The sequence below is a fragment of the Rhinolophus sinicus genome, chromosome 5, assembly GCF_057876585.1.
Source record: "Rhinolophus sinicus isolate RSI-liver-muscle chromosome 5, RSI-T2T, whole genome shotgun sequence".
Lineage (NCBI taxonomy): Eukaryota > Metazoa > Chordata > Mammalia > Chiroptera > Rhinolophidae > Rhinolophus > Rhinolophus sinicus.
Window position 1 is genome coordinate 75,185,093 of NC_142505.1, and position 13,160 is coordinate 75,198,252.

Here is a 13,160-nt window from a genome sequence, read left to right on the forward strand (position 1 = left end):
TCTAAGTTTCATAGAAAAAGTTTGCTGCCCCCTGGTCTAGAGAATCCTAGTTTAGAAGATTTTACAAATATGGTAATACTTTACTGTAGCTTAAACTTTTCATATAAAAGTATACCAGATTTGCCAATATTTATCAGTTTGGAATCAACTTTCTCAATGCTTTCTCAAAGATTTCCATTTTGCTCGACTCTACAAAGAAATTTAGTTAACATTTTTTTTTAAAACTGATTTTGCTAGCTGGTAATTTTTACTCCCCAAATCGTATTTTCAGAGACTGGATCAAAGAGTGGCCCTCCCCTCCCACCTGTCTACACGGGTACAGCACTGGAGCTACTTCTCATTACACAATCTTTCTGAACAATCTCTCACCTAACAGCCAGAACGCAAGAACCACCTCCCCCATATCAGTAACAACTTCCCTTTGAGTTCTTACTCATCGAAACGACATGTGATAGACAGTTTCATCAGTTCAGTAACTTAAAAAATGAGCACCCATACATCTTTCAAAATAGTACGTGTTTGCATATTCAGTGCAGAGAATATATGCTTGGCCTTCATGTTTGTTTAAAGATCCCCTTGCAACTACCCCACAGGGTGTAGGGTTAAGTAGGGAAGCAATGCTTGCAGCAGCCACTCAGCTGGGGTTTGTGGTATGCACACAGGTAAGGGTGTTTACCCCGGGCCAAGTTGACTCTGGTCTCCTGCCCCTGAGGAGTGCTCTGTCTTTTCCAGTACCCCGGTGGGTTCAGGGACCGTGACAACCTGGGAGGAACACCGGTCGTCCTGCAGAGCTGCAGACATGGAGTCCACAGAACAATTGCTCACAATGCTGGACCGTGAAGAAATCTCACTGTGGCTGGAGTCAGATAAGTTGTCAGATTTAGCTGATGGTATAAGTGTGTAACCTGAGTGAGAGAAGACAAGTGATCAACACACAACCCAAGGACTCAGGCGGGGGTCCGCGATCAGGGAGAGGACATTCCCTCGTTCGCTTACCTACCCATACCAATTCAACTCCAAATTCAAGAGCCAGAAAAGTCAGAGTCCAGTATTACTGAGAAAACTAGCCCAAAGGTCTATCTGAGGTCTATCTGCCCCAGGTTCTCACATAGCTACAACCATTTAATAAAACAAGAAGGCATTAGGAATATTACAAAACATTAAAAAGTAGACATCTTGAATTTCTCAACTTCTTTTTATCCCTATGTCTCCTACTTTGATTAACATTAAGTATTTCATGGCCTGACCTGATTGTCCAAAATACCACCTAGAGGTAGGGGTGGGAGAGGGGAGTTGGACTCAAGGGAAAGAATTATACTTCTGCTTTTTCAAACTACATATACTTACCCCAGATATTCTGCTTATGTCACCTAAGAAGTTTTGCCCCCAGTTCAAAGCCATTGTTTTAGTGTTTTTAAATAAATAGTTTTAAATTTGAATTTACTCTTATACCTAGTGTTTTTCTTCACCAACTTTGCAGAATATTAAACAGCTGAACTGACATAAGAATGTGTCATAAAACAACCCAGCAGCTAGCTGTTTTAAATTGTTCTATGACTTACTGCACAGGAGATGTAGCTACAGAGAGATTTTCTTTTGCATCTTTGGAATAAAGGGGTGGAGGTGGAGTGATGTGGAAGGATCCAAAAACAAATCTGCAGCGTAATAGTTAAATGCACATGAGCTGATACTGGTAATTGTTAGGAAAGTAACCAAACTTCTTTTGCCTAGAAATAAAAGAAAATGCCATAGTAATCCCAGCAAGGAGGAGACCACATAGAAGGAATTATCTTCTTGTTCACTGGGAGAATGTGGTTCAATAGGCACATGGGTACATGCCCTTTGGTTCAGTCCCTAGAAACTTCAAGAACTATATAGGACCTATACTCACATATAACTCAAGTCATTAAAGAAAAAAATTTGTTGGACAATAACCTTATTAAGTAGTTGAACTATTTCAGGGAGACAAATCAAGACCCAGAAAATGTGTGATTTCTATGTGGCTAAGGGACCAGGCGTGAGACAAACCCGTCTCTTGACTCCTAACCCAGTACGCTGATCTCGGGGTCACTACTATTTCTCAGTGCCCTTCTGGAATTAATTGGTCAATTTCAAGAGAACCAAGAAAATGGATGTGGCAAATGAATTAAAAATGAATTAAATCTGAAAATTCTCAAAAGAAAAAATACCATTGTGTTTTTATCCTAGAGGACAGACTTGCTTTACTATTTTAAAAATAATTTTATCCTTATGTCTGTTAGATCAATATTTTGTAAATACAACCAATTCTAACACTCAGCTGGAAAGCTGATTAAAATACACATTCTTGGGCCCATTTCTGATAATTCAAATTTTCAAGGTCTGTGGTGGGACACAGTAGTCATATTTTTTAACAAGTTTCCCAGACGATTCTGAACCTGCTATATTAGACTACCTCCTCTTCTGATCAGAGATATATGAAAAGCGGATGATTAAAAAAGTGGACACGATGTAGTTTCTTGCCTCCTTTTTCCTTCAGCTTGTAAAGCAGGTGCAGTAATAAGGTAGCGATAAAATTCTTTGAGGCAAAGGTTCTGATCAGATCGTTATTGGGGGTTTTAATGTGAACGTAAATACTGGTTCCTAAAAAGCCTCCTCCACTTATTTCATTCACAGACCCAGCTGCTAGCAGTAGGAAATAAAGCCAACTACAAAACAAGAATACAATGTTTACTAACATTAATTAATAAAATAACAGATGTAAAAACAAGGCACTTTAAATCAGTAGGACTTTGTTGCTGGAGGACACGTAACACTAATCATAAAATACTTATAAACAGCATTTTACTAAGTTGTCTGCCTCAGCTTTGACAAGTAACTTAAGCTACATTTACATTAATAAATAAAAACAAATTAACACTAAAGTTAAGTAAGGAACTTCATCAGAGTGTCTTCCTCCTTTTAGACTTGAATCGCGTATAGAAGCAGTTTAAAGTGTTACTGTTGCCTCGGCTATTTGAATTGAAGATGTCACTCCCTTTCTCATCTTTGATGTTGCTTCCAACACCCTTCACTTTCTCACAGCTTTCTGTGGCTTGATTGTGATCTGCGTCCTCTTTTTTGCTGTTGACTAGTCTTTCCCTTGAAAGAGTTCTTTCCCTAAATCTTCTAAACGGGGATGTCATTCTTTTTCTGGCTGTGTTCTCAGAACTTGTCCTGTCTCTATTCTCCTCAGTGGCCTTCTCGGTTCTGTCTGGTCTGTTGGCTGTGATCCTGGTAATTTGAAGGATTTTCTTTTGCAAGTAAACCCCACCTATGCTGGGGCAGCTGTGGCCACTGATGTTGGTGCTGGGCTCACGGGGAGGGGCTGAGGTAGACCCTGAGAGGTGCAGCAGGCTGCTGTGATCAGATATGATACTGCCAACTGGAGGGAGAGATGCAAAAACCCTGTCATGCTCAATTACTTCTGTCCAATTAATCACATCAGCCTAGTTTATATAACATTTCACTATGAAAAAACTCTAATAGCTTAACAATATCTGAAAAACTGAAATCTAGCAACATATACTTGAATGCATGGAGAGTCTACGATGCAGCATAAACACAGTAGTCATTGCGAGACAGAACACAGGAGAAAGATTACCTCAATCAGAACAAGCTGGTAATAAAAAAACTGCTATAAAAGGAAGCCAAGCTGCTAAAATCATAAGCAAAAATACGAAAAGAGTAGTTCTCAAAAGTAACTACCTGCAGAATTTTCAGGCAGGTTCTACTTAGAAAAAGCTTAGTAAAAATCAGATAGGACATATAAATAGTATATACAATAAATGTATTTATAAAGCACAATTTCTGATCCCCTTGTATCTCCAAGGTGGAGAGGTTGCCTCCATTACACACAGGGGAGATAAAGATTAAGGCCTCTTGACTTTTCACTTCTTAAAAGTTTTTACTTGTTTAGGGTGTGGGGATGGGTGAAAAGGTGAAGGGGAACATAGTCAATAATATTGTGATTAAGTTTGCACGGTGACGGATGGCTACTAGACTTAGGTGATCACATTCTAAGGTATATAAACGTCAGATCACTGTACCATACACCTAAAACTAATACACTTTGTATACCACCTATACTTAAATGAAATATAAAAAAAGAAAAAAGTTCTTACTTGTTTAAATTCTTGTGAAAAACATGAAAATAGGCTTTATTCTTAATTGTTAGAAAACAAAGAACTAACTCCAAAGTTTAGCAAGAACTAGGAAAAGATCCTAACAATGCACTCTTAGTTTAGTGACATTTTTGTTCAATCAGACTACTGGCAAAAATCTGTTTATGGAATGAGCATATTAATTAATTATGGAATTAATATTCCATAAATATTGTTTGTGGAAATAAACAAATATAATATTCGGTTGGGGTTTTGAAAGAACATATGTAAGAACAACTGGAAATAGTTTTGAAGAAAAGAATTTCTAGAGATTTCTAAGACTTCTCAATATGACTACGACAGGCTCACAAATCTATAAGCATCATGGTCAGTTGTCGGCTACACACCACAGACACGCGGGAGAAAAGGCTTCTCTGTTCCAGGGCTGAGAATGGATTTTCTGTTGGGAATAAGAGCAACAGGGAAATTCCTGTTCCTAATACCTCTTCCTACAAGTCACTCAAGCATAAAACACCAAAACTGAATCAACTGGTTTCCTTGTCTGTAATGGGGCCTCTGAACTGTCTGCAAAGGGGCGGGAGGCACATTGGTTTTCTGAAGCAAGTCATGAGCATATAGGTGCAGTTCCCCAGGACACTCTGTGTGACTGGGCACTGTTCCCAGTCCCCACACCGCACCCCAGAACGTGACAAGGAATACCCTGGACAGGACCATGAGGCAGTAAGGATGGAAGGGATCTGTGTGCCTCACCAAGTCACGTATGATGAGCATGTACAACGGGATCAGAAACTTGTGCTTTACAAACACACCTGCTGTATATACCATCCATTTGATTTTTACAAAGCTTTCTTACTAACATCTGAATGAAAATTCTACCCCATCTCAGCTATGTGGGGGGGGGGCGGGGGGCGGGGATCAGGTCAGTAATTTACTAAACACTTACCATGCATCAGGCTTTATGAAATCATATATATGTATATGATTTAATTCATAAGGCCCCATAAATGGATGTCCCCTGCCCCCCCCCCCCCCCCCCCCCCTTTTACAGACAGGAAACCTGACCTTGTAAATCAGTTGCTTGTAGTAACACAGCTATACGATGGGACAGAGTCAGGATCCAAATCAGGTCTGACATCACTGCTGCCACATTGGTGGCAAAAGAAGCAAGCGCCCTCCAAAGTGAGAGGACAGTTAGGACACGGGGGCTGAGGACAGCTCCCTTCCTGCTGGAATTCATAAGCTTGTCTTCCCTCTGACCACGTGCCATCCACGTGAAAAGAAAAGCTTCAGGCTAAATTACAAAAGCATGTAAATGTAAACGAACAAGAGTGATTTCAGATTTTTTACCTCAAGAGGGTCTATATAAGTATAAATGTGAAAATCATAAGGGTATAGGTTATTTTAAATCCTGATTAATAAAAAGGTAACACTCCATTACTAAACAAAGGAATGCATCAATCTAAGTATTTGTTTCTTTTCTTAAATCTTGTCGTTGGTTAAAAACAATTTCTGGTAGAAATTCTTATTTTTAAATAGTCTACAGAAATGTTTCAACAACTGGAAATTTGAGTAGCATGAAGAATTTGCACAGAACCAAACAACTGAGACTTCTGCCTTCATTCTTATCTCTGCTTGTCCTGTAAAGAAGGACCACACTTTCAATACAGGAGTCCTAGCTACATGATGCAGGATACCCGGAAGGCATCTGGATAATTCAATCCAAAACATGACAGTTCAAAAAGTATTAGGAGTTAGGCTTTTCTTCACACTTTCTATTATTACTATAGATTGAAATGCAAAATATGTGTCACAAAGTTGTTTGGTAAAACAAGAACCGGTTTAAACTGCTCTGTCTTACCTTTGCGAGGGGAACCTTGAGGAGATGCAGGAGGACTAGAATGTAACGATGATGCCACAGAAATAGTGTCTTCTGCATGTTTCTTACCACTTATTTCTTCACTTGTTCCTAAAACTTTCTGAGGTAAACTTGTACCTAAAAATAAAACCAAAGAAATAAGCATCACTTCACAATTAAAATGTCTGTAGTTGCCTAAATTACTATGTACTGAAGCCATGATGCACAATGGCTAGTGTAGTCAATTGAAATGTGTAGATGACAAACGGGGACTAAATGACTGGGTGATGGCATACAGAAATTCTCACCTCTAGGTTATCTGTTCAAATCCAGCCAGTCAGCACAGACCAGATTATAACAGTTCTTTTCTGTTTGTTTGTGTTGTGGCATAAGGGAAACCGACTGAACAGTCTGAGGAGTGTCGCGCCCCCCACAACTGACACACTTGTAGGAAGTCTTAATAGAGAAGGTGTGGATTCAAACTCTTCCCTCCCCTCTAGGTGGCCTCTCCAAGTCAGGGCGAGGCATGTGGCAGGGGCAGTGTAGGGACGCTGGCACTGCCACTACCTGCGGTGCATCTGTGCTGTGGGTACACAGAAGAGGCTGCAGGGCTGCCAGTTCAGCCCTTTTCAAGAGCACTAAATTCACACTACAGGAGAGAAGTAGACAACAGAAAGAATCATGAATTCAGAGAAAAATAGTATGGAGTCCACTGGAAACATTCCTGCAAAGCTCTATCGTTATTACTCTTGCCCAACGGCTGGTTCTGTTTAGCGTAGATCAAACTTAGCAATCCTGACATTTTTATATACATCTTCTCTAAGAAATGTCAAAGAGCTCGTGACACTGTTCGCAACCAGTAAAGTAAGCCCTACCTTGACAAGGATTCTGTATAGTAATCAGCAGCCGTTTAATACTGAAAGAAATTTAAGTCACAGCATACTCACACTACTTTTAATTAAGAGTTATTTTAACAAAATATATTTAGCATAGATATAACAGCCATATTACAGCAAGAGGGAAGGGCTACCTGGTACAAGGAATACTGCATCTCGGGTGATGACATTCAAGTAAGAAACCAGAGCTAGACTTATCCCATTTCTCATTCCTACCAGCAAATTTATCAGCTTCACCAACTTTACATCCAATTCTCTTTTCATTTTCACAGCCACCAAACTAGTTCAGGCTCTGAGCAACTTCAGTTAATTGTTCCGTCAGCCTTCCATTCAGGATCTTTCTCCAGACTCAGTGCCCTCCCTACTACTGTCCTTCTCCAACATAAACTGACCATAATCTTCCCTTGCTTAAATCTCCTCGATAGCTCCCAATGCAACTTTCCTTTAACATGCTATCTTATAATTTCAGCATGCCTGTGACTTCACTTCGCTTCATGCTGGGTGGCTGTTTAGTACAGTGGTGAAAAGCCAGTTAGCTTGGGTTCAACTCCCAGCTGCATCACTTACTGATAATGTGCAAGTTACTGAGACCCTCTGTGCTTCCTCTGTAGAGTGAGAGGAGTTCCTATCACACAGAGTTCTTATGAAGATTAAATGAATATAACATGTAAAGTTAGCAAAGCACGTAGAACCGTCTGACATTCAGTAAATGCTCTGTAAGTGTTAGCTTTAATTATCATTGTCTCGACACTCTTCCTGCAGCTCTGTATTCAGAGGCAGCAAACGGCCTGTAGCTCCTTGTAGTATCAAGTTTTTCCTCTGCTTGAAGTAACTTCTCTGTAATCCTTGCCTAATCACCTCTTTCCCGATCGATCAACCTGTAAGACTCTGCTTAGGTGTTACCTCCCAAAAGCCGCCTCTGAAGCCCTCCTTACCTCACTTGTGCCTGCTCTAAAAGCCTCCCCGCTTCGCTGCTTTCCATGTTCTGTACATACCCCTGGCATAACAGCAAACTCACTACACTGAAATTCCCTGTTTGTGTGAGTTGTCTTATCACCACACTGAAAATCTGGCAAAGGAGTGGGCATTTCTTTTCAACTTTGGATCTCAAAACAGAATCAAATTAAGTTCACATTTCACAAAGTTCTGTTGAATATGTCCTATACACAACGCATGGACTAAGTAATAACGCTATGAACCAAATGTAATCTGGATTCCCATCTGAAAGCTAAAATAGTGACAGTTAAAACAACAAATAAAAGTAATTTTGCGATATGTACTTTATATACTCTGCCTGCCCTTTCTTCTTGTCTCCCAACTAGGTTTTCAGAAGTGGTGATTAATGAAAAACCAACATACAGTCCCTTTTAGAATAAATAAATTCTTTCTCACAGGTTGCATGCAATGCACCTTTGACTGCAATATGCCATCGGAACTCAAGTGTAGTGCTGCTAGTTTTCAGTTGATACAGGAATTCCAATGTCAGTATTTAAAATATGTATGCTGCCATCAAATATCTATAGGCAAAATGAAACATTTCTGATTCATGAGTGATGATTATATCATACAAACTACAGTAGCTGATCTCCTAAGCATTTACATTTGTAATTATTTTTCATTGTAACTGCCCTGGCAATTTCAATGCAATGAATGTGACATTAACTGAAAGTACTCACTCAGTGTGGCGGGGTCTTTTGCTTGTCCCTTCTTTCTGACGGGGTGCAAATTAACAGCTGGCACGTGAAGCACTTGGCTTACTCTGTGAGGCTGATGCAAATGGGCTTTCGCTGTTTGGCCAGCTGACCTCATAGGCACTGGAGACATTTCTGATAATTTGGCTGATCTTTTCTCAGTTATATTCTTGGTCACTAAAAGAAGAGAGTAAGAAACAAGTAATTCTGCACTTTGTTAGGCAAAGTTATCACCACTGACAATGATAAATGGTTGCATTATCCCAGACAAGAAAAGGCTAAGGGAGTTCATCACCATCAAACCAATATCACAAGAAATGTTAAAGGGACATTTTTAAGAAGAAAAATACATACGATTAATAAAATGGCAGTAACCATATACCCATCAACAATTACTTTAAATGTAAATAGATTAAATGCTCCTTAAGTGTAAACAGATTAAATGCTCCAATCACAAGATGAAGGGTGGCTGAATTGATAAGAAAACAAGACCCTTACATGTACTTCCTATAGAAGACCCACTTCAGATTGAAAGATACACACGGACAGAAAGTAAAGGGACGGAAAAGATATTTCATGAAAATATAAACAAACAAAAAGGCTGGGGTAGCAATATTTGTATCAGACAAAATAGATTTTAAAACAAAGGCTATAACAAGAGACAAAGAATGACCCAGCAATTCCACTTCTGGGTTTTTATTCAAAGAAACCCAAAAACTAATTAAAAAAGACATATGCACCCCTATCTTCACTGCAGTATTATTTACAACAGCCAAGATATGGCAGCAACCTGTGTTCATCGATAGACAAATGGGTAGAGAAGATGTGGTACATATATACAATGCAATATTACTCAGCTATAAAAAAGAACCAAATCTTGCCATTTGTGACAACACGGATGGACCTAGAAGGTACTGTGATAAGTGAAATAAGTCAGAGAAAGACAAATACCATATGATTTTACTTATATGTGGAATCTAAAAAACAAAATAAGCGTAACAGTAACAAACTCATAGATACAGAGAACATTTTGATAGTTGTCAGATGGGATGGGGGTTGGGAGGCTGGGTAAAAAAGGAGAAGGGATTAAGAAGTACAAAATGATAGTCATAGAATCACAGGGATGCAAAGTATGGCATAGAGAATATAGTCAGTAACATTGCAATAACTATATATGGTGTCAAATGGGTACTGGACTTATTGGGGTGATCACTTCATACGGTATATAAATGTCTAATCACTATGTTGTACACCTGAAACTAATATATTATTTTTCAATACAGTTGAATATATTCAACTGTAATTGAAAAAATAATTCTAAATAAATGGTTGCATTAAAACCACCCTTTAAAAAAAAGATTAATTTTCCAAAAAATAATTTCACATAGTATCATAAAATGTTCTCTCTAAAATATTTGTAGAAGTTGTTGATTTTACTTCCTAAATACTTTTTGAATCCATTAACTTCATTAGCTCCGTCTCCACCATCACCCTGAAGGCCAATTTCACACCCTCTCATCTATATTACTGTTATTTTCTTGTGGGACAGAGCCTGCCTCAGATTTGTACGAACAGCCCAGGAGGACACCAGCTCCACAAAGACAGCCGCCAGAGATCATAGCAGTCCTTCTGTCTTCACATCTGCAGACAGACCTCTACTTGAGACTTTGTTGCGCCTGGGAACCTTGGGAGCTGAGCTGCAGCGGGGCATTGGTTTCAGCCTTGGCCTTTGGCTGGCAGAGCCTGAGACCCTTGGTGATGCAGGCAAGAGCATGTTTTCTGAGCTTGGGGTGGGCAGCGTAGGTAAGTGAACTGAGCTTGTGGTGGCCGCGCTTTGGCATCTTGGGCTTGACCTCCCTGGACTTACGAGGGCCTTGACAGCCACGGCCCGTGCACTCATGGCCACGTAGTGTGGGCCTGCATCTTCTTCAGGCCCTTCCTGTGTGCTCGACAAGGTGTGTGTTCCTCAGGAACCTGGGGTCCATCCCCTGAAGAGATTCAGATCTTTGTGATCAGGGTTTCTTGATGCCATTTTTGGGGACTGATTGTGTCATGTTTCTTGGACTTTGGCCATGTCTGCAACAAAGCCCACAGCTCCCAAAGCACCTCGGACTGGCAGAACTAATGTCCTCTCTCTATACTGAAATACTCCCCTCATTGTATTACTTCCAGCGCACCTTCAAGCCATTCTCATACAACAGCTGCGTGACTTTTCATATGTGAAAACCTGGTATCACTTTCCTTCTCCAAGTGCCCTACACAAACCTTTAGATGAGTTGCCACTCCGCGCAGGATAAAGATCCAAATCCCTAAAACAAGGCCTAAGAGGTCCTGCATGATGTAGCATTGGCCTGATGTTAGCTTCCCTTACACCCCACAGATCCTGTGTTTTATGTTCCCAAAGCATCCTGTATCTTTCCTTCACAGCACTGATAATTGTTTGTAATGCAATTATCTGTGTGATTAATCAATTAACGTCTCTCCCCCACCAGACTAACCGGAGAGTAAAGACTGTCGTGTTCACTACTATCTCCCTATTTGTCCAGTGACTCATAGAAAACAGATGCTTAATAGGGATTTGTTGAATGAATGATTTCAACAGCCATACACAGGAATACCAGAGATATGGTTAGTGTTGCCACGCAGCAGCCTACCCGTCTGTCTCCTCGTACCTGCCCCTAAAAGAAAGGAGAGTCTGTGAGACGGATCCTTTCAGGGACTTTGCTTCACCTTTGTGCTTGCACCTTATGTCTCCCTGTTTGGCCCCAGGGGATGGCTGGTCAGCCAATGATGGTACGATGCCCCACGGAGGGAGCAACCTAAGCCAGGCACAGCCGTGTGGAGACCAACAGGAGAACCCATGGGGTTGACAGAGGTGGGCACAGACCCCCACCTTCCCCCGGCTAAGGAGAGCTTCTGCCTTTGTGGCTATATTCCTTCCCACAACCTGCTTGGGAAGAGATTCAATGATGTGATAACATCAGTTCTCCACCTATTCATATCAGTAAGTTTCAGCATAAAGGTTTTGTCCCTTGGGGAGGTACATCCTGAGACTTACGGTTCCGCTGCTTGCAGGCAAGGGTGATTAGTTCGAATCAGTTTCCTAGTATAATGTATTCTGCACTTTGAAATTCTGAAATTCACAGACCGTGGAGAAAACAATGTTACTTCCTTGTGTGTGCATCAATAAAAGCCACAAGGTGGCCCGATTCGGGGCTCTCAGTCCTTTGAGGCTGAAGTAATGTCCTCTCTTGGACATTAGTGAGACCCTTGGCTCCCTGTTTCATAACTTTCTTGATTTCGGTTTCTTTCTTAACCCTTCGCCGCCCCTTCTCGTTCGCTCACTGCCTGTGTTGCGCTGGATGCGACAGGTTAGAATATTTGAAAATGAATGTCAGAATTAAAAACTGAGAACTCTAATTTAAGAAACAAGAAGCTGCCTCCTTTGCATAAAATCAATACTGTAGTCCAAACAAAAAAAACTGCTTCCTTCAGGTAGCACTTTTAAATTCTTCGGTCAGTTTTTCAGAATGGTTTCAATGCAGGTCCAACCTCAGAACTCCACAGTGTATGTTTAAAACACCAAGATAAGAGCAAAATTATCAAACTTACCCTGCCCCAGCACAGCTACAATAGTTAGCTCCTATGCTTTTATTATGAGAGCCTAGAGAACATTTTGAGTGGTAAGAATTAGAGAACATTTCAGAAAGTCAATACAGAGAGACTCCTGGGTGATAATAAAGTAGTGTCACACCAACTAACTGAATCCAAGATATCATCATCTTTTGGTTAGAGCTATGAAACACATTTCCCCCCTCTCTCAAAACTAATCAATTCTCTGACATCTTATTGCTACAGTGTAAAGAAAAATATCAACAGACTACCTTAAATATAAGAAAGAGTTCATAGATGAGTGCCAAAGCCCACATATAAATTGACTTACTAGGAAGAACCAAATTCTACAATGCTCAGCAATCAACTATTGTTTGGGTTTGGGATAGTCATTATTCAAACATTTAAAAATCAATTATGCAATGGAAATAAAACAGACTCTCAAAACAATTTAAAGAAATATCCACTGAATTAAATTTTCGCAAAACTCAGTTTAAGAAAGAAAGACCCATACGTCTTCTCATTTTAAATCAATATTAAATATGTAGTGAAGGACACCACTTAATGTTATGAGAAAAGAAATAAGTCTCAGGTGGGTGTGAGAAAACAAAGGTTATGCAAGAGTGTGTGGGGGAGAGGGAGGACGCAAGGCAGGCATATGGGATCTTTCTGGGCCTCAAAATTTTAACAGTGAGCAAAGCATAAAAGAGTTTGCTATGCTCTTGAATATCCCCCGATTTAACGAACAAAGAAAAACAGAGAAAACAGACAAATACCCTTTTATCAGATGAAAGCATGAATAATAAACTGCGTTCCATAAACATAAGATGATAAACAATGTTGAGTTACTTAGGAAAAAATAATTTTGATGATCATTAAAGCAGAGTAGAGTACTTTAATAAATTAAATATATATACGGCTTTGAACTTTAAAACATGAATAAATTTTAAAGATTCTACACACC

At 40.0% G+C, this 13,160-nt stretch overlaps 1 protein-coding gene across 11 annotated transcripts in view; it reads right to left on the reverse strand.

The window, feature by feature from the left end:
- The window catches only part of RAPGEF6 (Rap guanine nucleotide exchange factor 6), a 183,036-nt gene that overhangs the window by 7,668 nt on the left and 162,208 nt on the right, over positions 1–13,160 (reverse strand). For 10 of the 11 annotated variants that reach the window (XM_074313473.2, XM_019756032.3, XM_019756037.3 and 7 more), the window contains 3 exons: positions 8,570–8,761; positions 6,001–6,135; positions 677–905 (listed from right to left, as the gene is read on the reverse strand). In XM_074313473.2, the coding sequence (XP_074169574.2) occupies positions 677–905; positions 6,001–6,135; positions 8,570–8,761 (556 nt within the window). The other variant, XM_019756041.3, reaches the window with a different exon arrangement.